Source organism: Salmo trutta, chromosome 1 (assembly GCF_901001165.1).
Source record: "Salmo trutta chromosome 1, fSalTru1.1, whole genome shotgun sequence".
Lineage (NCBI taxonomy): Eukaryota > Metazoa > Chordata > Actinopteri > Salmoniformes > Salmonidae > Salmo > Salmo trutta.
Genome location: NC_042957.1, coordinates 67,813,734 through 67,838,666, shown reverse-complemented (window position 1 = coordinate 67,838,666; position 24,933 = coordinate 67,813,734). Strand labels below are relative to the sequence as shown.

The 24,933-nt window shown below is 49.3% G+C and overlaps 1 protein-coding gene across 1 annotated transcript in view; it reads right to left on the bottom strand.

Moving 5' to 3' along the window:
- Positions 1-950: 950 nt before the first annotated feature.
- The window catches only part of LOC115206015 (trinucleotide repeat-containing gene 6C protein), a 77,515-nt gene continuing 53,532 nt past the window's right edge, over positions 951-24,933 (bottom strand). The window contains exons 5-21 of the mRNA XM_029772539.1: positions 19,280-21,955; positions 17,034-17,234; positions 14,415-14,659; positions 13,951-14,008; positions 13,643-13,794; positions 11,517-11,690; positions 10,723-10,863; positions 10,198-10,317; positions 9,845-9,928; positions 9,237-9,477; positions 8,591-8,755; positions 8,041-8,217; positions 7,604-7,753; positions 6,556-6,666; positions 5,600-5,824; positions 3,283-3,493; positions 951-3,004 (exon numbers count right to left, since the gene is read on the bottom strand). Coding sequence (XP_029628399.1) covers positions 2,629-3,004; positions 3,283-3,493; positions 5,600-5,824; positions 6,556-6,666; positions 7,604-7,753; positions 8,041-8,217; positions 8,591-8,755; positions 9,237-9,477; positions 9,845-9,928; positions 10,198-10,317; positions 10,723-10,863; positions 11,517-11,690; positions 13,643-13,794; positions 13,951-14,008; positions 14,415-14,659; positions 17,034-17,234; positions 19,280-21,955 — 5,507 coding nt within the window. The 3' untranslated portion in view covers positions 951-2,628. The remainder of the gene's footprint in view (positions 3,005-3,282; positions 3,494-5,599; positions 5,825-6,555; positions 6,667-7,603; positions 7,754-8,040; positions 8,218-8,590; positions 8,756-9,236; positions 9,478-9,844; positions 9,929-10,197; positions 10,318-10,722; positions 10,864-11,516; positions 11,691-13,642; positions 13,795-13,950; positions 14,009-14,414; positions 14,660-17,033; positions 17,235-19,279; positions 21,956-24,933) is intronic.

The window sequence follows — 24,933 nt, the reverse complement described above, 5'->3', positions numbered from 1 at the left end:
GAGTGGAGGTGATGAACAACAGAAGAGAGAGGGATAGAGTGGAGGTGATGAACAACAGAAGAGAGAGGGATAGAGTGGAGGTGATGAACAACAGAAGAGAGAGGGATGGAGAGAGGGATAGAGTGGAGGTGATGAACAACAGAAGAGAGAGGGATAGAGAGAGAGGGATAGAGTGGAGGTGATGAACAACAGAAGAGAGAGGGATAGAGAGAGAGGGATAGAGTGGAGGTGATGAACAACAGAAGAGAGAGGGATAGAGTGGAGGTGATGAACAACAGAAGAGAGAGGGATAGAGTGGAGGTGATGAACAACAGAAGCTGGCGCAGTAGTAGTAGTTAATACGAATCGGACAGTTCTGACAGCTGCTCTTGGGCACCAGAGGCCCCGGAGGTCCCTGGGGGAACCAGTCTGTGAGGCTCCCCAGGGAGGGAGAGGGGAAGGTGGGGTGAGAGCTGCTGCAGAGGCCTGGTGCGGAGCTTCTATGAAGTCCACCCCCTCCGCAGCAGGCAGGCACTCAATGGCCACACGATCATACAGGTTGGCAGGGCTTGTGAAAAAGGTTGAGAGATAGAGAGTAAATGACGATCCCCCTGCAGAATCCATCCACAGAACATTGCCGCAGCATCTAGTTGCGTCTCCAGAGAACAAGGCTAAAGATTTTCAGTCATGTAACAGTGATATTGATAGAGTGAAAGGGAAAACGGGCGAGTGCTTCGGGGTCTCACACCCGATAGTGCCCAGTCTTTCATTCATTCTTTCCTTCATTTTGCTACCATGTCAGAAACTTTCCTGGTACCACACACAGACCGCGAGAAAGGGAAGGTTTAAAATAAAAAAACAATATGAAAACTGAAAATAGTTTCGCATCTGTGTTACAGTTCATAAAGAGTTACAGAGAAGCCACGTCGTAGTAGATTGCTTATTTTTTTTTAGTTTTTCTCTCTCGAGTTTTTCAGTGTCACACGCTTCTCCTCTTCTGATTCGTTGGCATTGAAGTGAAGGAGCTTGACGCTCTTTGCTAAGTGCTATGATAAACCACCTCTTCTTATAAACCAGTTATATATTTGTTCCATACTTTTTTGTACCAAATACAACAATGGAAAGAAAAAAATGCATCGTTTCGTCTTGTTGATAGATAAGGAAGAAGTCTCATTTTGGTATAATGCCCCATACACCCCCTTCCTTACCCCTGTACCCCCTCTAGTCGGTCACTGTTGTGTGAGGCTGGATTAGAAAAGACCTAGTCCGAGACTGAATAACAAGTGCTTGTTGTATATCCTTGTGTTTCACGGATAAGTGGGTCCAGCCAGCTCACACACCCGGGGGGATGGATATAGAGAGTCCTTGCTGTTTTTGATTTTGTCTCCGCTCTTGAAAGAGGTTTGTGAGAGAAACCCTTTGAGTACTTGGGGTGGACGGTAGTAGAGAGTAGTCTGTGGCTTATATTGCACGTCACTTGAAATGGTGTGTTGGTGTAAAGGAGAGATTAGTGGACCACGGTAATGACTGAGGTCTTCCGCAGTCACAGAAAGGTGGGAACCAGACCACAAGTTCGTCCTTAAACGAGTTGAGGTGCATTTCAAAAGAAGTGTTTTCTTACAGTTCCATAGAGCAGTGGTTACTAGACTTCAACAAGACGGTCATACACACATGTAAACACACGCCCCCGGAAATATTGACACACTGGAGTTATATTTCTCTTCGCTTATTTTGCGAATGTTTCGGGGAAACAAAACTCCATGACAAAAATGGCTTTAAAATGAACAAGGCGAAGATCTTTTGCGTTTGCATCATCAATCCCTTTAAGAGTGGTGGAGACTGAATAATATGCTTGTGACCGCCGAGGCTTCCAGTTGAGAGCTGCTGTGGCCTCAGTCTCTTACAAGCACATCCTCTCCCCTCGGGTTTCGCTGGCTCAGAAATGAGTGTGCAATTCTCAGTACGTTTTCTTCAGTAAGTACAGAGTGAGTGAGAATCAGTGAATAAAGGAGGGGAACCAGGCCAGGAGGGAGGTTAAGGCTAGTAATTAGTGCTGAGAAAAAACAAACAAGAGAAATTCCGGACTGGTAGAAAGTTCTGGAACCTTCCCGACAGGAAGGGGATGGGCTTTGGGAATGATGTGTATCTATGGTTTCTCTGAGGTGTGGATTGACTGCTGCCAGGTAGCAAGGGATTATGGGAGTTTTGAAGATGGCAGCTCGTTGTTTGAAGCAGTTAGTCTAAAATACACGTTTCACATGACAAATAGTTCTCAGAGTAAAGTTCAAATGTTTCTCTTCCTTTGTTGGTTGAGTCAAAGGCATACTCGTGCTTTTCCGAAAGTCCAAACATAAAACACTGTAACCCGAGCCTCTCGCCAAACAAATCTAAAATGAAATGTTTTTTTTTCTTTTTAAACAAACAGAAAAATTGGAAGAGGGTGAGCAGCGTGGACACAGAAGAGTCACCTCGTCCTCCTCAAGTCTGTCCCTCGATCATCCCACCCACACTGATTATCACCACATTGATTTGCTTGGTTTTGCTCTTCTGTCTGTATACATGTATATATGTATATGTGTAGTACTGTGTAGTATTCCTGTGTAGTATTCCATTCCTCCTTTTTCTAGCATGGAGCTCTGTGACGTGGTCCTACATGGACTCCCCGCTCAGCAGGTCCCCAGGCAGCAGCGTGTTGATTGGAGTAGGACTCCCCATGACCCGCCCCTCCTCTCCACTGGGCGGTCCCCATAGACTGGAGTACTGGGGCACACCCCCCCACAGCAGGTCTCCACCAGTCTTGGCTCCACCTCCTCCCATGCCGCCACTGCTGCCGCCAGAGTTCCAGTGGGGGTGGCCAATGGGGTGCGAGGATCTGGGCCCGGAACTGCCCATCCGCGTCTGATTGACGCCTGGGTCAGCCTGCCAGCTGGTGGTTGAGGCTAGCTGCTGGCCCTGTGCAAAGAAGCGCTGGACCTCTTCCTCCCCAGCAAACTCTGCCAGGATGGTGGTGTTACCCAGAACGCACCTGGACAGGAAGAGAGACAAACAGAGAGGTGTTATTTAGTTAGCCTCGTTGAAGTGGCCATTCTCATACACCACGCTATAGAAACTGTTTTTTACCCTTTGTGGAAGCAGGCCGGGCACACACTAAAAGATCTCTCTAAGTTCACATTTTTCCAAATTCTAAGCTTTCCAAGTTCTCCCAGTTCTAAGTTCTTTCACACCTGACAGTTGACATGACATAAGTGTTTCTGCCTACGAGCAGTGAGAGGGGCAGGAAAACTGCCAACAACATCTCCGTACATGTGCAGGGACTTCTGGGCCTTGGCGGCCTCCTCCTTGGAGCTGTAGCGCACCAATGCGTTGCCCTGGGTCAGGTTGAGGTGGAATGTGATGAGGGGGCCATGCTGCATGCATAGCGTCCGCAGGGTGGACCCGTCTATCTGGGGAGTGAGGTTTCTCAGGACCAACCAGCTACTGGTCCTGTTGGAACTGTCTGTACTCCATGTGGTAGCTGCTATAAGGATAGAGGGGGAGGAGGAGGAGAGAAGAGGGGGATAGAGAGGGCAGAAAGAGCTAAATAAATCTAAAATGCAGAATTGCGCTATATCTAACACCATGATGTCACAATGTCAGAAGTGGATTCTCCAAGGAGCTAGGAAAGTCAGTAAGATGGGTGGTGTATTCTAAGCAGCAAGCTCTGTAGTTTAGGTAAACCACAGTGTCAGTTGATCAAGAGAGGTGCGTTCAACCACAACAAGGCATTCTCTGGGCGTTGTCTAGACCGCCTTGGCTGCACCAAAAGGGTACCAAGTCTCTGCCTGCCAGGCTACAACATAACACCTCTAGAACCTGGCCTTTAGTCTGTATCACCTCTAGAACCTGACCTTTAGTCTGTATCTCAACACCTCTAGAACCTGGCCTTTAGTCTATCACCTCTAGAACCTGGCCTTTAGTCTGTATCACAACACCTCTAGAACCTGGCCTTTAGTCTGTATCACCTCTAGAACCTGGCCTTTAGTCTGTATCACCTCTAGAACCTGGCCTTTAGTCTGTATCACATCACCTCAAGAACCTGGCCTTTAGTCTGTATCACCTCTAGAACCTGGCCTTTAGTCTGTATCACATCACCTCTAGAACCTGGCCTTTAGTCTGTATCACCTCTAGAACCTGGCCTTTAGTCTGTATCACCTCTAGAACCTGGTCTTTAGTCTGTATCACCTCTAGAACCTGGCCTTTAGTCTGTATCACCTCTAGAACCTGGCCTTTAGTCTGTATCACCTCTAGAACCTGGCCTTTAGTCTGTATCGTATCACCTCTAGAACCTGGCCTTTAGTCTGTATCGTATCACCTCTAGAACCTGGCCTTTAGTCTGTATCACATCACCTCTAGAACCTGGCCTTTAGTCTGTATCACCTCTAGAACCTGGCCTTTAGTCTGTATCACCTCTAGAACCTGGCCTTTAGTCTGTATCACCTCTAGAACCTGGCCTTTAGTCTGTATCACCTCTAGAACCTGGCCTTTAGTCTGTATCACCTCTAGAACCTGGCCTTTAGTCTGTATCACCTCTAGAACCTGGCCTTTAGTCTGTATCACCTCTAGAACCTGGCCTTTAGTCTGTATCACCTCTAGAACCTGGCCTTTAGTCTGTATCACCTCTAGAACCTGGCCTTTAGTCTGTATCACCTCTAGAACCTGGCCTTTAGTCTGTATCACCTCTAGAACCTGGCCTTTAGTCTGTATCACCTCTAGAACCTGGCCTTTAGTCTGTATCACCTCTAGAACCTGGCCTTTAGTCTGTATCACCTCTAGAACCTGGCCTTTAGTCTGTATCACCTCTAGAACCTGGCCTTTAGTCTGTATCACCTCTAGAACCTGGCCTTTAGTCTGTATCACCTCTAGAACCTGGCCTTCAGTCTGTATCACCTCTAGGACCTGGCCTTTAGTCTGTATCACCTCTAGAACCTGGCCTTTAGTCTGTATCACCTCTAGAACCTGGCCTTTAGTCTGTATCTCAACACCTCTAGAACCTGGCCTTTAGTCTGTATCACCTCTAGAACCTGGCCTTCAGTCATCTTCTACTCTAACTGAACATTTATGAGGGCTACAGTTTTTATGACAAGCACAACAAATACACTACATTTTTTGGAGAGTAAGACAGATGTTACATGAACTTCATAACTCATCAACTGCAGATGCACTGGTTGGACCAAACCCATTCAGACTATTCATTTATCATTTATCCAGTCAGTCCCCATCCAGTTACTTAACAGCTAATCAAATGGACACCCAGACTATTTGCATTGACCCCCCCCCTCTTTGTTTTTACACTGCTGCTACTCGCTGTTTATTATCATGCATAGTCACTCTACCCCTACCTACACGTACAAATTACCTTGACTCGGTACCGGTTCCCCCTGTACATAGCCTCATTATTGTTATTTCATTGTGTTACTTTTGAAATATATATATTTTTTTACTTTAGTTCATTTAGTAAATATTTTCTTAACTCCATTTTCTTAAAACTGCATTGTTGGTTAAGCATTTCACAGTAAGGTCAGCTCTATTTGTATACAGCCCTGTTGTATTCGGCGCATTTGACAAATACAATTTGATGTACCTGAGGAGTAGGAGCTGCTCCAGCCTTGGGCCAGGCCCAGGGAGTTGCCTCCCCAGGTGGAGGAGTGCTTGGTGGGGTTGGTGAGGCCCGGAGGGGGCCGTGTGGGGGCGGCTGTGTTACTGCGGGGCCCCTGGGGGACCTTCCACAACTCATGGGACAGAGAGACCTGGGAGGGGTGGGAGATGGGCCCCGGGGACCAGGTGGACTTCATGTCCGACAATTTACCTGAAAGAGTGATAAGAGAAAAAAAACACATTGATTGCTTGGCAACAATTGGAGATACTTGGCATTCTTCTATCAACAACACACAGAGAACTAAACAACCCAAAACACTAGTCAGAATAATACCCTGGTAGAGGGGTTGTTGATGGTAGAGGAGAGCATTCATTCTGCTTTTCCTGTATGTGTTGAACCAAAAACAGACTAAACACAGCTAGACTTCACACACACACACAGTCCCAGACCGCACAGTAAGGAGTACAGCACAGGGTCAGTCTCAGTCCATGCCTCACAATATGGGACAGATCAGGCCAGGAACACAGATAGACCTCTTACTAGAACTATAGTAAGATATAGTATATACACCCTCCTCCCAGTTCCCCCCCTATTCTCTTCTCTCCCCCCATGCTACACACAGGGGTGTGGATACATCAACACCAGAGGGAAGATGTATGAGGGGTGCAACTAAAGCGATGGTAAGGATGGGGTCCTCCTCTGGACCAGATACTGAGCCACCAGAGACAGGGAGAGGAAAGGGTAGGGTTGGGACAAGCAGCAACACTTATGGGGGGCAGGGGGACAAATTAGCTCAAAGCGGAAGTGACCCCTACCCACAGATCTAGGACCAGATTATCATATCACCTGATCCTAAACATAACCACTCGGAATATGGTAGGATATAAGACCCTGTATCAGTGGTTAGAGGCGACTTCCGCCCACTCCGACAAACCGTGTACCTGGGTCGTCCGTTTCCGGGGACGACAGACTGAACGAGCTAGAGTAGGCACTGACTGGCCAATCGGTGGAGGGGGGCAGGGCCTCGTTCTGAGATGAGGTGGGGGAGGAGCCTATGGGGGCATCGCATCCAGCAAAACAAAAACAGAAGAAGAAGGGAATGGAAGAGAGAGAAAATCTAATAAAGAAACAGAATAAATGAAAGTGGATGACTGAATAGCTGTGGTGCTCTGTGGCTGTGTGATATGGGAGAGTTCAAAGTGTTGGGAATAAGATGATCTAATAGTGTAGATATACGAGTGTCAGATTGTACATGCAGTTAAGTGAAGAAGCAGCAGGACCAGAAGAAAAAAGCAGGCTCCCTCCAGTGACCTAACTGTTACAGATATTCAGTCTCCCCAACCCACTGGGATACATTGCAGGCACAGTATCTGATTTGGCCTGCAGCAGTTTTCTTTGAATGATTCAGGTCATCTCAGACCCCCAGCTCTCCTCTCCTCTCTCAAGACCAAGTCTACCAGAGGGAGAGCACCGTCATTATGTATGTATAGGACTACTTACAACATGAACACTCCCCTCCCTCCCTCACCACTCTCTCTCACCTCCCCTGTCTCTCTTTCCCTCTCCACCCCTCGCTCCCCTGTCCCTCTCCACCCCTAGCTCCCCTGTCCCTCTCGCTCCCCTGTCCCTCTCCACCCCTAGCTCCCCTGTCCCTCTCCACCCCTAGCTCCCCTGTCCCTCTCCACCCCTAGCTCCCCTGTCCCTCTCCACCCCTAGCTCCCCTGTCCCTCTCCACCCCTAGCTCCCCTGTCCCTCTCCACCCCTAGCTCCCCTGTCCCTCTCCACCCCTAGCTCCCCTGTCCCTCTCCACCCCTAGCTCCCCTGTCTCTCTCCACCCCTAGCTCCCCTGTCCCTCTCCACCCCTAGCTCCCCTGTCTCTCTCCACCCCTAGCTCCCCTGTCTCTCACCTCCACTGTTCCTCTCTCCCTTCCTTCTCCCCCCTCATCTCCCTCACCCTCCCTTTCTGCTTCCCTCATCCTCCGTCCTCACCTCCGCTGCGGTCTCTCTGCAGGTAGCGGTTGACGTCCTGGATGTTGGTGTTGATGGTGGGGCCACTGGGAACGCTCCCCGGGGTCATGTTGGGGTCGTTCTCCGGGTCGATGTTCTGCAGGCCCTTCCAGGGCACGCCCGGGCAGAACTCTGGAGGAGGAAGTGATGGTACAGGAAGTATTACAATTGTCATTCCTCTCATTCATTTACATGATTACCTGGTTTAGTAATGTACAAAATACAAAAACACAAAATGTGGTGCTTGCAATGAAACTAAACCCTTCTGATAAATTCACTTGAAAACAGAACTCATTTGGCCACATCAGTCCCATGATCATCATATTAGGTGAATTGGTTTTTGGCTGGACAGTAAGCAGTCACTGTAGCTGTCCAGGAGTGTTTTCCACCATCCCAGTCTAACTAGCCATCTAACTGACCTGGAGGCCAGGTGATGTTGGTGCCGTTGACCATCTTGTCGTTGGGGCTCTTGCCCTGGCTCCAGCTGTCTGGGGGCACCAGGGGGTTGGTGGGGGACTCGGAGCCAGGCATCATGCCGTAGGGGCTGTACCCATCCTCCATTTGGGGGGGCTTCCCGGGCGGGCCCAGGTTGGAACCTGCCAGAGACAAGAGGGGAACCGGGAAGTTGGTTAAGTACAATAGAAATTAGAACTAGAGAATGGAATACTTAGTCAGGTTTAATAGAAACCAATACAGGAGGAGTTGGGTTAAATGCGGAAGACACATTTCAGTTGAATGCATTCAGTTGTACAACTGACCAGGTATCCCCCTTTCCTAGAACATATAGTAACACTGAGATGGAAAATACAAGGTTCCACTTGAAAAACCCAAAACCACGTTCTGAAGCTGCCAACTGAGTGTCATACACCATGGTCCTTCCATATTCCCCAGTTCTACTCAGTCCAGCTCAGTAGAGTTCAATAAATCTTTATTGTCCCAACATTGGACAATGGTGTCAACAGTTTGTACCGTGCTTGTTCAGGTTGGGCTCCAGAGAGGATGAGCCTCCAGAGAGGCTGTCCATGGAGTTGGGGTGTGTCCACTGGGAGAGGCGAGACTGGGGCTGGGGAAGCTCCTTCATGGACAGGCCTCCCACCTCCATGCCGGTTACATTCATGTTAGGATTCAGTCCAGCTGGGAGATGGGGAGGGAGAGGCAGCGAGGGAGACAGCGAGGCAGAGAGGGAGACAGCGAGGCAGAGAGGGAGACAGGCAGGGAGGTAACACCAGACAAGTCAATAAAGCATTAAGGATGACTCACTCGTTTCTTGTTTTGCACTTTGTTGCTATGGTTCTTTATATAAATCCAATCAATCGTAATGCCTTTGCCACAGGATATCTGTTAGACACTGAGCAAGTCCCAACAGCTGTATTTGAACACAGACAGATATTGACCAGAAAGATGATCTGTTTAGCACAGAAAGGACACACACAGGTCTGGGACCTGTAACAATGATGACATTCCCAGTCCTGCTATCAATCAATCAATCAAATGTATTTATAAAGCCCCTGTGACGTCAACAACTGTCCCAAATTGACAAGAGCCCAAAGAGCAAACAGAAGCACAGTGGAACTACAATGTGTTGTGCACATTGTGGAACAGAGTTCCCGCTCACAGAGAGGGTAGGGGCTGTAGGAGTTGGGGGACGACTGCTGCTCTTTGGTCTGCAGGTCGGGTAGGCCCGGAGCCTGGGGGTGGCCTGGGAACAAGTCCAGGGCTGATTTGCCTTGGCCGTGGTGCAGGCCGGAGGAGGAGAGGGAGCCGAGGGTCTGCTGCTGCTTCATCAGCAGGGCCTGGGCCAGCTGTCTCTGGTGCTGTTGGATCTGCTGCTGCATGTTATTGATTGTACGTGCAACCTGCAAGAGGAAGTGACATCAGAGAGAGACACAAAGCTGGTGGTCAGTTTCTCTGTGAGCCAGCAGAGACCACAGGGACATTTTCAATGAGACAGTTGCTGGAGAGAATGGCAAGTATAGCCCCTTATACATATAACATCTGCTTCTACTAAGGATTAACCAGCCAGGTTCTCACATTCACCAGACTAGGAACCCAGGTATGTCTGCAAAGCACATACACCCCCTCTGCTGTAGTAGAATGGTAAAACATTAGGGTTTTACCCCAGTATGAGGCCTGGCCGGGTTCAGGATCAGTAGATATGAAAGGCAGAGATGGGTGAAACTAGTGGGCTGCATTTGAGAGGGAGGGACACAGAGGGGGACTCACATGCTGCTCTTGCTGTCGGATGGGAGCTGAAACGTTACGCTGCGCCTGCAACATCTGCTGCTGAATTTGTAAACGCTGGTACGCCTGCAGAGGAATACACGTTTACACACAAATCCACAGACACATATGTACATAAATATACACACACACACACACACACACAACTGCACACACACACACCACTTTCTAGTTGCTACAGAATGCGATCAGTCAAAACCCAAGGGTTTTTCACATCTCTAAGGCAATGAGGCAGTGGAGAAGTGTATGATATAAGCGTGTACAGAGTGTATCTGCATAGTGTTTATATGGAGGAGTCCTAAAGTAAACTGAGAGGAGACCAGAAGAGGACTCACCAGTTGCAGCTGGTATAGTTGGTTCAAAAGGGTCATATGTTGAGGGTTTATTGGTGAGGTTAAAAGTGCAGGATTCAGACCAATGTTTTTTGCTGCAAACTGTAAGAGCTGTGCTTGAACCTAGACAAGAGAGAGACCAAAAGATACGGTTTTAGAAACCATAAACTAAAGTACGAGAAAAAACGGTGGACAGGACTGAGGCGCTTATGCACGTAAACTATGCTGAGGGTCGCTGAAAAATGTGTGTGTGTGTGTATGATTCTATATATGAGTGCAAGTGTGTTTGTGTGTGTGTGTGTGAATGAGTGAGGGGAGATACTTGGAGGGGGCTGAGAGGTGTGTGGTATTCCCCAGGTCGTATTCATTAGGCACTAAATACAAGACAATGAATCCAAACAAGGATCCCTCCCTACCTGGACTTGTCTAATAACAACCTCTCACTTTCGCTGTCCATTGAAAACCGTTTTACACAGTTTTCCCATAATGAATACAACCCTGGTCCATGTTGTGTGTGTGTGTGTGTACCTGAGGGGAGAGAAACTGAGGCACTTGAGCGCGTAGACTAGGCTGGGAGGAGCCGAGAGGCGGCACTGACGGCTGAGGAGGAGGCTGCTGCATGGCCCGGGCTTGTGCTGCACCGCTACTGCCCAACATTCCACTCTGCATCTGGGAGGGAGGAGAGGGAGGGAGGGAGGAGAGGGAGGGAGGAAGAGAGAGAGAGGGAGGGAGGAGAGGGAGAGTGAGAGGGAGGGAGGGAGGGAGGAGAGGGAGGGAGAGGGAGGGAGGGAGGGAGGGAGGGAGGGAGGGGAAGGGAGGGAGGAGAGGGAGGGAGGGAGGGAGGGAGGGAGGGAGGGAGGGAGGGAGGGAGGGAGAGGGAGGGAGGGAGGGAGGGAGAGGGAGAGAGATGGAAACGAGTGTGGAACAGCATGATGATAGGGACCCACTATTCTGCATTGTTGAGGAAGAACTGCAAGTCTGCATATCTCTGAACCGTTTACAGCCATTGCACGTGACGAATAAACTTTGATTTAGATTCATAGAAAGTCCAACAAGATTTAACAGACTAGGCAAAACCCCAGTGAAAAATCCAAACCTAAATACAGGCTCCCTCTAGCTCTGTCTGTCCCCTGCCAGTCCGTCCATCCGTCCGTCCATCTCTGCCTATCAGTATGCCAACCAGTCCTTTCTCTTCTCAGACTCCTATCTTTCCTAGCGGTCTGTCATTCAACTCCACATTACCCCCAATTCTGCTTATGGCACCTGTCTGTTGCCTGTCTGCTGTCTAAACCCCACATAGCCGTAGACAGTGTGCTGCCTACCTGTCTGTTGTTCAAGTTTTGCATGGCTAGGCCCTGTGGGCCGCCCAGGCCCTGGCTGGATAGAGGCAGGGCAGTGCTGGGCAGGGAGGGGAGTTTCAGGCTGAGGGGGCCGGGGGAACAAGGCATAAACGGTGAGGAGGTGTGGACGTCCTCCACCAGGCTACCAACACCGTCCTGCGCCCACACAGACAGCCACAGAGGGAGAGCGTCACCATTACACTCTCAATGGGTGGATACATAGAAACTGAACCTTACCCTGTACAGAACAGAAACCGTCCCCTCATAACTAGCGAAGAATGGAACAAACACACTATTGAGTGAGTTACACAACAGTGTAATGTCAGTATTATACTGTTTATAAAAACATATATATATTTAGGCTTTTTTTAAATCTTTATTTTTGATTCCTTGATAAGGTGGTTCCCCCAGAACATGGTTCCCCAGAACACTACAGTGAGGGAAAATAGTATTTGATCCCCTCCTGATTTTGTACGTTTGCCCACTGACAAAGAAATGATCAGTCTATAATTTTAATGGTAGGTTTATTTGAACAGTGAGAGACAGAACAACAACAAAAAAATCCAGAAAAACGCATGTCAAAAATATTATTCATTGATTTGCATTTTAATGAGGGAAATAAGTATTTTACCCCCTCTCAATCAGAAAGATTTCTGGCTCCCAGGTGTCTTTTATACAGGTAACGAGCTGAGATTAGGAGCACACTCTTAAAGGGAGTGCTCCTAATCTCAGCTTGTTACCTGTATAAAAGAAACCTGTCCACAGAAGCAATCAATCAGATTCCAAACTCTCCACCATGGCCAAGACCAAAGAGCTCTCCAAGGATGTCAGGGACAAGATTGTAGACCTACACAAGGCTGGAATGGGCTACAAGACCATCGCCAACCAGCTTGGTGACAAGGTGACAACAGTTGGTGCAATTATTCGCAAATGGAAGAAACACAAAAGAACTGTCAATCTCGCTCGGCCTGGGGCTCCATGCAAGATCTCACCTCGTGGAGTTGCAATGAACATGAGAACGGTGAGGAATCAGCCCAGAACTACACGGGAGGATCTTGTCAATGATCTCAAGGCAGCTGGGACCATAGTCACCAAGAAAACAATTGGTAACACACTACGCCGTGAAGGACTGAAATCCTGCAGCGCCCGCAAGGTCCCACTGCTCAAGAAAGCACATATACATGCCCGTCTGAAGTTTGCCAATAAACATATGAATGATTCAGAGGACAACTGGGTGAAAGTGTTGTGGTCAGATGAGACCAAAATGGAGCTCCTTGGCATCAACTCAACTCGCCGTGTTTGGAGGAGGAGGAATGCTGCCTATGACCCCAAGAACACCATCCCCACCGTCAAACATGGAGGTGGAAACATTATGCTTTGGAGGTGTTTTTCTGCTAAGGGGACAGGACAACTTCACCGCATCAAAGGGACGATGGACGAGGCCATGTACCGTCAAATCTTGGGTGAGAACCTCCTTCCCTCAGCCAGGGCATTGAAAATGGGTCGTGGATGGGTATTCCAGCATGACAATGACCCAAAACACACGGCCAAGGCAACAAAGGAGTGGCTCAAGAAGAAGCACATTAAGGTCCTGGAGTGGCCTAGCCAGTCTCCAGACCTTAATCCCATTGAAAATCTATGGAGGGAGCTGAAGGTTCGAGTTGCCAAACGTCAGCCTCGAAACCTTAATGACTTGGAGAAGATCTGCAAAGAGGAGTGGGACAAAATCCCCCCTGAGATGTGTGCAAACCTGGTGGCCAACTACAAGAAACATCTGACAAGGGTTTTGCCACCAAGTACTAAGTCATGTTTTGCAGAGGGGTCAAATACTTATTCCCTCATTAAAATGCAAATCAATTTATAATATTTTTGACATGCGTTTTTCTGGATTTTTTGTTGTTATTCTGTCTCACTGTTCAAATAAACCTACCATTAGAATTATAGACTCATCATTTCTTTGTCAGTGGGCAAACATACAAAATCAGCAGGGGATCAAATACTTTTTCCCTCACTGTATGTCTGCCCTGGCTATACAGCATCTTCTCATTGAAGAACCCATGGACAATATAGGAGTGTGTGATGTTGGGGAGGGGGTCAGGGGTCATTACCTTGTCGAGGAAAGGGGAGCGATCTGAGGAGGACTCTTTGGAGTGGAGGGGAGGCCGGCAGCCCATTGGCCCCTTGTTGATCAGACAGTTGTTGTAGTCGGACATGCCCATCCCCCGCCTGTCCAGCTCTGTCTTCTTCTCCAACAGAGCACCTGAGAGAGACAGAGTAGCGAGAGTAGTGAGAAAAAGAGAGCAGCGAGAGAACACAGGGATATTACCAACACTGATACAGTCAGTGACAGTGATATGGAGTGCATCAAGAACAAGGAGTTAACAGAGTGTATTGAGGACTGGGAGAAGAGACTTACTCATGGCCTGGTCCAGGTTCATGTTGTTCCTCTTCAGAGCCTCCTCGGCTGGATCTCTCTGGGGACACACACACACACACACACACACACACACACACACACACACACACACACACACACACACACACACACACACACACACACACACACACACACACACACACACACACACACACACACACACACACACACACACACACACACACACACAGCTGTCAGCAGAAATATCTCACAAACATGCATGTGTACGTGTGGTCCTGTGTGGCTCAGTTGGTAGGAACATGGAGCTAGCTACACCAGGAAGGTGGTTTTGATTCCCGCGGGGGCTACCAACATGTATGCATTCACTGTTGTATTAAAGTGTCTGCTAAATGGCATGTTATATTATTATCAGATTTCTATGTATACAGATTACATCAGTGTGGAGTTTGACCCCAGAGGTAGTAGAAGGTAGCAGCACTCACAGGGAAGCCCATGTCTGTCAGCTGCTTGATCAGGCGATTCATGATCCAGGCTTCCTCCTGCTTGCCTGGAATCTTCCCCTTGGGTGGGCCCTTCCTGGGTCTGTTGCCCCAGGAGTTGCTCTCCTGGGAGGCCTGGCTGCTCCACATGTCCCCGTCGTCAGGGTCCCACTGGCCCCCAGACAAACCCATGTCCTCCCCCCCACCGCCACCTCCGCCACCCCAGCAGTCTTGCATAGATTTGGGGGCTGCAGAGGGAGAGAAGGAAGTGTTGTGTTACTATCTTTTCAAATTCATTTTTATCCATCATCCTCCACAACGTTTTAAGACACCAGCTGCCACTGATTATGACATAATATATTTGTATTGGTTCAGACAGTGGGGTATATGTATTGGTTCAGACAGTGGGGTATATGTATTGGTTCAGACAGTGGGGTATATGTATTGGTTCTGACAGTGGGGTATTTGTATTGGTTCTGACAGTGGGGTATTTGTATTGGTTCTGACAGTGGGGTATTTGTATTGGTTCTGACAGTGGGGTATTTGTATTGGTTCTGACAGTGGGGTATTTGAATTGTCAGTTGATTTAGACTTATTTTAGTATAGCACAGCCATACACTGGTAAATTACAGAGTTCGGTATAGAAAGACTATTGGAGAATACATTGTGTATTCAGTCTGCCACCAGAGGTCAGTGTAGCTGCATACTAAATAGAGAGTCAATTTGTTTTCAGCAATTATATTTCCATGACTGATCAAAACGTGTTCTCTCATGGCTTTCTTGTCCCTCTGCAGCAGACATATGGTGAGCAATATGTTTGGAACATCGAAACGCAATAAATATCACATATCCTATCAGCACGCAAGGTAGCCTGCAGGTACAGTGAGGGAAAAAAGTATTTGATCCCATGCTGATTCTGTACGTTTGCCCACTGACAAAGAAATGATCAGTCTATAATTTTAATGGTAGGTTTATTTGAACAGTGAGAGACAGAACAACAACAAAAAAATCCAGAAAAACGCATGTCAAAAATATTATTCATTGATTTGCATTTTAATGAGGGAAATAAGTATTTTACCCCCTCTCAATCAGAAAGATTTCTGGCTCCCAGGTGTCTTTTATACAGGTAACGAGCTGAGATTAGGAGCACACTCTTAAAGGGAGTGCTCCTAATCTCAGCTTGTTACCTGTATAAAAGAAACCTGTCCACAGAAGCAATCAATCAGATTCCAAACTCTCCACCATGGCCAAGACCAAAGAGCTCTCCAAGGATGTCAGGGACAAGATTGTAGACCTACACAAGGCTGGAATGGGCTACAAGACCATCGCCAAGCAGCTTGGTGACAAGGTGACAACAGTTGGTGCGATTATTCGCAAATGGAAGAAACACAAAAGAACTGTCAAACTCCCTCGGCCTGGAGCTCCATGCAAGATCTCACCTCGTGGAGTTGCAATGATCATGAGAACGGTGAGAAATCAGCCCAGAACTACACGGGAGGATCTTGTCAATGATCTCAAGGCAGCTGGGACCATAGTCACCAAGAAAACAATTGGTAACACACTACGCCATGAAGGACTGAAATCCTGCAGCGCCTGCAAGGTCCCCCTGCTCAAGAAAGCACATATACATGCCCGTCTGAAGTTTGCCAATAAACATCTGAATGATTCAGAGGACAACTGGGTGAAAATGTTGTGGTCAGATGAGACCAAAATGGAGCTACTTGGCATCAACTCAACGTGTTTGGAGGAGGAGGAATGCTGCCTATGACCCCAAGAACACCATCCCCACCGTCAAACATAGAGGTGGAAACATTATGCTTTGGGGGTGTTTTTCTGCTAAGGGGACAGGACAACTTCACCGCATCAAAGGGACGATGGACGAGGCCATGTACCGTCAAATCTTGCACATTAAGTTCCTGGAGTGGCCTAGCGAGTCTCCAGACCTTAATCCCATAGAAAATCTGTGGAGGGAGCTGAAGGTTCGAGTTGCCAAACGTCAGCCTCGAAACCTTAATGACTTGGAGAAGATCTGCAAAGAGGAGTGGGACAAAATCCCTCCTGAGACGTGTGCAAACCTGGTGGCCAACTACAAGAAACGTCTGACCTCTGATTGCCAACAAGGGTTTTGCCACCAAGTACTAAGTCATGTTTTGCAGAGGGGTCAAATACTTATGTCCCTCATTAAAATGCAAATCAATTTCTAACATTTTTGACATGCGTTTTTCTGGATTTTGTTGTTGTTATTCTGTCTCACTGTTCAAATAAACCTACCATTAAAATTATAGACGGATCATTTCTTTGTCAGTGGGCAAACGTACAAAATCAGCAGGGGATCAAATACTTTTTTCCCCTCACTGTAGCCTAGCGGTTAAGAGGTAAACGAAAGGTCGTTGGTTTGAATCCTTGAGCCGACTAGGTGCAAAATCTGTTGATATGCCCTTGATCAAGGCACTTAAACCTAATTGTTACTGTAAGTTGCTCTGGATAAGAGCGTCTGCTAAATGACTAAAATGTAAAACATTGTAATATCATGAGGTCCCAGCCCTAGTAAAAACATCAGCAATTCCGATTAATCAGGAAAAATCTGATCTAATCTATAAAAAGTACTAGAGTTCTTCTCACCTGGTTTGCAAGGTGCAGATCCAAGGGGTGGGTTGCCCCGTCTGTAGGGTTGGGGGCTGTTGTCACCCACACCCCAGCCCCCATGGCTCCCGGTGGGTTTCCCCCAGGCGGAGGTCCCGTTGTCCACGCTGACCGGAGGGGGAGCAGGCTCCCCCCAGGAGGGCTCTAGTTTGGGGTGGGCACTAGAAGGCTCCCCCCAGCCTAGGAACAGGATGATTTTGATAAGGGCACACATGGATTGGATAACAGTACAGATCAACGGACCCAAAACAAACTCTTGCTCTGGAACCTTAGGTCAATATCAGTTTCTACCCCCAAGCCATAAGACAGCTGAACAATTCATCCCCCTGTTTATTATCTATGCATAGTCACTTTACCCCTACCTACATGTACATATTACCTAAATTACCCCGTACTCCCACACAGTGACTCGGTATCGGTACCCGCTGTATATAGCCTTGTTATTGTTACTTTTTTATTTTTCTTAAGAAAATATTTACTAAATTAACTAAACTTATTTTCTTAAAACTGCATTGTTGGTTAAGGGCTTGTAAGTAAGCATTTCACGGTAAGGTCTACCTACACATGTGTTCATGTGAAAAATATTTTATCCTATAGGAGAAACCCCTGCACTGCCATTCATACACAACAAAATGCATGTATTGTCAATGTCAACATTGTGTGCATCCTTGTTCTAAATCTAAGTTTAAACAGTCACAATGTAACAAAAAAAATCTAAGAAAATCATATTGCTAAAATGTACCATTCCTAACCTTTCTTTTCCTGGTTTCTACAATGCCCCTTTAAGCAGGACAGGTTAGACCTTGGCCAGGCTAGGACAGAGGCGGCTGTTTAACTCTTGGCCCTCTCTGTAGTAACCAGTTGGCCTGGCTGAGAGTCAGACAGCCCCATCTCTGCCTGTGCCAGTTTGTCTATCGCTCCAAGAAGTCTACTTCCTGGATCAGATCTCACTCTATCAGTTATGATTATCTCCTCATCTCCTTTCCTTCATGACCACTGACGTTAAAGAAATCAATAGCTTGTCATTTTAAGTATCAGGGTTATGTGGGAAAGGAGTGAAGGAAACTAAAGACATATTTCAGTGTATACTGTATGGACACAAAACTTGTACTGTATTATTTTGTGTTGCATGGTTGATTGTGATGCATAAAAGAGCAGCATATGGGGCAGTGACTAGCCAGAACCAGCAGGGGGTCTAAACTCTCCCTCTCTCCCCCCTCCTCCTCCTCCTCTCCCCCCTCCTCCTCCTCCTCCTCCTCCTCCTCTCTCTCTCCTCCTCTAACTACTGACAGATGGTGGTTACTCCTATAATCACACACTTCCTCCACAGCTCAAACGTTTTGTGGCTCCAATCGCTATTTTCACAAGCCGGGTTAGTAAACAGCATTCTTGGGCTTCCTCCGCCACGTGTGCCCACGTGAGGTTGCCACAGTTACGCACACAGATGGGGGCGCCCGTGTTGTTGTTGTGAAACCAGAGGAGAGCGAGATTCAGAGAAGTAAAGGGGGTGGGGCCAGGGTGGGCTGGCATCGCTTTCGCCAATTTGGTTCTTCATTTAGATGGAAATCTAAGTGGCGAGGTTTTATCTTTAAACGGATCAACGTTTTGGAGCCAAGCATGTGCTCGCTGTGCGCAACCTAACAAGATTTTGTGATAAGTCATAGGTAGAAAACAACTATTTCCTTGTTCTTGTGTGTTCACGGTATAATAACAGTTGATTGAACTGCGACAACAGTTTTAAGCTGCCACTTTTAACAACACGACTAATCTTTATCAGGCCTGGCACAGTGAACTCATTCTGCATGTTAGGTTTGAGTAAAACCCACAACACTGTTCTCCTCCCATGACTGCATGTACAAAACATAAACCCAACACTGTTCTCCTCCCATGACTGCATGTACAAAACGTAAACCCAACACTGTTCTCCTCCCATGACTGCATGTACAAAACGTAAACCCAACACTGTTCTCCTCCCATGACTGCATGTACAAAACATAAACCCAACACTGTTCTCCTCCCATGACTGCATGTACAAAACGTAAACCCAACACTGTTCTCCTCCCATGACTGCATGTACAAAACGTAAACCCAACATTGCAAGACGCTTCACAACTTCATAAGACTCCTGATCTAAAAGCTAGATGGCATTGTCAAAACACAAGATTATCAAGAACACAATCACAGTAACACTATAAGCCATCCATTCATAGAGTACGTCTTCTTACCTGGACCCATGAGGGGTGGTCTGCTGTGTGGTGGAGGCGCAGCCTGGTGAGGCATGGCTGGGTCCATGGGCCCACTGTTCTGGCCTGGGCCCTGGGGGTTGTGGCCCCCATGGCTCTGGAGGGGTGGTGGGGGGCCGTGGTAGGCGTGAGGATGGTGGGGAGGGTGATGTGGTGGGTGGGGGTGGTTGTTGTTGTTTCCAGGGGGGCATGCGGGGGCGTTCCCTGGAGCGTTCCCTGGGGGTCTACCTTGTGGTGGCCCTCCTCCCCCAGGGTTGTTCTTGTCCCAGAGGTTGACCGTCTTGTTGTAGGCGCCCGGGTCGCCCCAAGCCGAGGTGCCGTCGTCAATCTCCATCTTGCGTCGGATGGAGGGTGGGGAAGGCTCCTCCCACCCTGTGGGCTCTCCTCCTGAGGGGTCCTGCTTGCTACCTCCTCCCCCGTTGCCCTCCCGGCCTGATACACTGGGCTTCACGGGGCCAGGGCCTCCCCAGGATCCCATGCTCCCTTCTCCACCTCCTGCCCCGCCCATGCTCCCTCCTCTAACGCCTCCGCTGTTGCCGTTGGAGCTCTCCTGGGGCTTGCCGCCCCATCCTTGGGCAGGGCCACTTGGGCGCTGTTGGGCCATCGCTGGCTCTCCCCAGCCTCCACCAACATTTCCCCCCATCCCCGGACCAGGTTTTCCCCAGCCTCGGTTGCTCTCTTTCCAGCCTCCTGCTCCTTCTCCCTCCCAGGGAGGGTTGGTGGTGGGACTGTTCTTCTTGCCATCTGCAGGCTCTCTCCAGTCTCCTCCTCCTCCTCCATTGCCCCCTCCTCCAGCGCTGTTGCCCCAGCCGCTGTGGGGCGGCTTGGGCCCATCTCCCCAGCCCTGGGGCTTGGGGGCCTTGCCGTGGGGATCATCCCAGCTTGGGGACTTCTCCTCTGGAGCTCCCCAGGACTGGTTCCCAGCTTTGGGCATGTTGGGGCCTGGGCCGGGGCCTCCCGGTGGGGGGTTCCCCCAGCCCCCGGGACCGTTGGGGGGATTCTTGCTGCTCGGTTGCTCACCCCAGCCAGAGCCGGGTTGGCTGGCTGGTGGCATGGATGCACCCCAGCAAGGGGCAGCCTGAGGACCAGGCCCGGGACCCTCGCTCTTAAGGTCAGCCCGATGAAGGGGGCCGTGGCCGGAGGGCCCTTGGGCTGGCTCGGTGGGAGTGTTGGGGCCGGAGCCTCCCCAAGAGTCCGTCCCGGCAGCATCTGCCTTTCGTTGGGTGCGTGCCGCCTCCTCCATGTCCCAGGACGTGTGCTGGCGGACGGGGGTCTGGCCCCAGCCTGTGTTGCACAGCACCCTGGGGTCCAGGTCAGGGGCTGGGAGCAGGGGGGCAGGCTCATCCCTGGACGACCGGTCCTGTCGGCGGGAGTGTCCCGCTCCGTCCATGCCCTCACTGCTGCCCTCGCTGGGCGCCGTGGTGCTAGGGGCTCGGGTGCTCCAGGAGCTGGGCTGCTGGGGAGGAGAGCTGGGGGCGTCCCAGCCCCCCTGGCCCTCGCCAGAATGCTGCTTCCCCCAGGCATCTCCGCTGTTCTGGCCTCCCCAGCCTCCAGAGGTTCCACCACTGCTTCCATGGCTCCCCCAGCCCCCGGCCCCAGAGTCCCAGCCCGAAGGCTCCGCGGAGGAGGCGACTGACTTGGAGTCTCCATTGTTGCCCCAGACGGAGCTGCCATCCTCTCCATTGACCAGCTGGGAAGCTCCAGGAGGAGGCTGGCCCAGGGAGCCCATGCCTCCGGAGGGGCCACTCCAGCCGGACACGCTGTGGATAGGGGGCTCCTGTTGCTTGCTAGTATGATTTGGTCCGTCAGTGTTAAGGTTCTGAGGTTCTGAGCTAAAAGACACATTCGTGGACGAGGATGGGTGGGGCTCAGATGATTCTCCCCAGGTGCTGCCTCCCCCTACCGGAAGGTTGCCGTTGGTGCCGCCCACCATGGTTCCTCCTCTGTTGCTGTTCCCCTGGGCGGGAGAGGTGCCTGGCGGGTTGCAGAGGTTTGGAGGGGGTTGAGAAGGGGGTTGATTGGGGTTGGCTCCCCCTGAGCTGCTTCCTCCCGCTCCTCCGCCCCCGTCGTGCCCCAGAACGGGCCAGGCCGAGGGGTTGGCATTGGGGTTCAGGTTCAAGTTAAAGTTGGTGGAGGAAGAGGAGCCCCAACCCCTGCCTCCTCCTCCCATTGGGCCATCACTCTTCCCCTCCCCACCCCCGACAGAGGAGGACTGAGGAGGGCCGTGGGGGGAGGGACCGGGACCAGATCCCCAGCCCCGATTGGCTGCTCCTTGGCTGGAGGCCATGCCGACCATGCCAGCCCCGGGGTGATTGGCTGAGCTGCCGGGCCCAGAGCTGGCTCCTTTGCTGCTGGGGTAGTTGGCAGGAAAGTGGCCTGTCTGGCCGTTGGCCCCTGTGGCCGTGCTCATACTGCTGCTGCTGGCCGGACCAACAGGGTCAGTGTCCGAGGGGCATCCTCCTGCAGGGCCCTGGCTCAGGCTCTGGCTGCTGCGGGAAATGGAGGGCCAGGCCTCGGTGTCACTCTCGTCGATGATCACTGTTTCCCAGCCACTGTGATTGGCCGACGCTGAGGCGGAAGTGGCACTCCGATTGGCTGGCTGATGTCCCCAGTGGGGATTCTCATAATGGGCTCCCGGGCCACTCTGTGGGGGCAGCTCTATTGGATGAGAGAGGATGGAGATAAAGAGAGGATGGAGGGAGAGAGAGGGAGGGAGAAAGGGAAAAGATTAGCATGTCATCATACCTAGAAGATAACATGACAACAGTTGGCATCTAAACATATGCCAAGAGTGTGCAAAGCTGTCATCAAGGCAAAGGGTGGCTACTTTGAAGAATCTCAAATTTAACATATATTTTGATTTGTTTAACACTTTTTGGTTACTACATGATGCCATGTGTTATTTCATAGTTTTGATGTCTTCACTATTATTTTACAATGTAGAAATTAGTAAAGAAATAAGGAAAAACCATTCAATGAGTAAGTGTTCGAAAACTTTTGACCGGTAGTGTACATGCCAAAATGTTCCCAAACTGGAGATTTAACCGATGACAAAGGATGCTTCAATTCTGGCTTATGGATCCCACCAGTCCCCATCTACACAGTTCCCGGCTGCGCCTCACAAAAGGATAGCTTGAAATCAGCCAGTTAAGATTCGAATTTTGATTACAACGTGCGCATAGGCTGTACTTGTTTTCATAGCCTACAATGTTTATTCAGCTCAAATTTACTCACGAGGTGATGGCATACAACTCAGTGTAGGCATAGGCTAGTGTTTTTATTGGTTTTCTGTATTCATTTCAGGTTCACAGTGGTACGAATACGCCACTGCTTATAACTAACTATAAGTTAAGTATAACTATAAGATGTCATTTGGTTTGCTAACTTGTTAGCTAAGTGGCTCGATGTTAAGATCAAGCTTCTTGGTTACAGCAGAGATATTCAAACCGCTCCTGGATGAAGAACCCTGCTGCCTAAATGATTTTGTGTATAATTATTTTGATAACTAAATAGCTCCTCCTTGTGTGCACTTCCGGTAATACAGTAAACCCCGGTATGGTACAGTATGACGTATGAAAATCTGTCTACTGTCCGACCCTGGTTGAAATGTTGACTGCTGTGGGAGTTTTGTTTATTCTGTATATTTCGAAATACCCCGATATACAGTATTAATGGTATATCGCCCAAGCCTAGTAATCGCAACAGCTTTACCCTAGTTGCAGCCATCTTGGAATAAAGTGGGAGCCTAGGTGGAGTCCACTGGCAGATCTGAAGACACCCATCCTCAGTCCTAACCCTTGACCCCTGACTCCTGCAGTTCAGCCTCAGCATTTGGCTTGACTGAACCACTCTGCCCTGGAGTGTATTCAATTAGGTGAAACACTTCACAATGATGCCGGTACAAATGTAATGTGTACAGCTGACATGACTCACAGCTCTACATGACAAACACAACAAGTACCTAATCTACACAATACAACATTTATATCTGAATGTTTTGTAACGTTGCACTCCTGCTGTACAGAAGATTGCCTCCCAGTCCCCTCAAATCGCTACTGCCTCTACTCCTCAAACCCAAACAGTAGGATTTCTCTCTTCCAATAAAGAAACCCCACTGCTGAGAGAGGCTTGGTTAACAACAGTTCTAGAACTATCCCCTGAAGCAGCTTGGTGCATAAGAAGTGAGTCAGTCCAAAAGCAGCAGCTGCTCTAGATGCGCTGCCGTGGTAATCACTCTGCCGCCGCGGCAGTTTCCTCTCGTTGTTTTTGGTTTGCCTCCACATGCATGTGTGAGCGGAGCGGACCTCTGCACACACACAGCCTCTGCTTTTGTCTGATCTTTAAATGGGGAGAGATGCCGTTTGTGTGCAAGCTTTGGCTGTCTCTCACTCTCTCTTTGCAGAGCTTAGGCTTCTTCCAATGATTATAAAAGAATGGGAGAAACGGAGAGAGAGAGGGGGAGGGAGAAACGGGCAGTGTCTCAGACACAGCGGTGTGGTTTCTGTGGTGTAGTACAGGACGCCATTTTATCAAATCTGAACCAGAGCCAAAAAGTCTGTATCTGTTTCTCTCTCTCTCTCTTCCTGCAGCACGCTCGCTCCTCTGAAAAAACACACTAAAACTATCCTCATGAAGATATTCATCAGAATGCCATCTGTCGCTGCTGGATGTTTTCCGTTGCAAAATCACACTTATCTTAGTACTTGCATGCATTTAAAAGGCAATCGTGCACTACAATGCACAACGCAGTGAAAGACGCCCAGCGAATAAAGAGAAAGAGAGGGGGGGGGGAAATCACGGGCGAAAAGCAGGAACAATACCTGAGGAGAGGTACCTTCCGACCATGGTGAGCGAGCGCTACGTTTGGAGCGAAGCGGTGGCGGCGCAGGCGGCCATCCCCGTTTGTCTCTAGTCTCAATATGTCTGCTCGGCTCGCCAGGACTTTCAGAGGCTCATTTTTGAAATACTGCCAAGAAGCTGCGAGCTCTCGCGGCATGAGAGAGATACACACCCTCCCCCCTCTGCTCTGTTCCAGCCTGCTTTGGCCTGGCTAGAGCCATCCTGCCCCTCTCTCTTTCTCTCTGGCTTTATTTATAACTCGGCTCTATTCCTATCCATGGAGAGAGGATATTCTCTCTCTATCAGAGACAGTAGGGGCAGGCGTAAAGGGTTATGGTTAAAGCCGAGAGCATTTCATTGTGCACTAAACAAAAGGGAGATTCCTTTTTGCTCCCTCCCGCTTTCATGCTTTTGGAGTCGTCACTAAATATTTAGCCAGGACCACTCCATTTACATTGAGCACAGCCTGGCCACAATGGGAGCCTCTCCAAAAGCAGAACAGCAGCAGGACATGGACAAAAGCAGAGCTTTTGCTGCATCGTTGAGTGTTCAGGAATGACACTCAAATGTGCACACACATACGCACGAATACATACATGTTCACCCGCACACTCAGACAATAACACGCATCCAGACACATGCAGGTATGCAGACACATTCTGTGTACATATGCATCCAGAAACATATGCACACACACAACCCTCCCCCTCCTGCTTCAAAATGATTTCCTATAGTATGCTGGCAGTTGACGCAAAAACTGCTGTTGTGTGACGTCCCAAACAGAGACAGACTAGTCT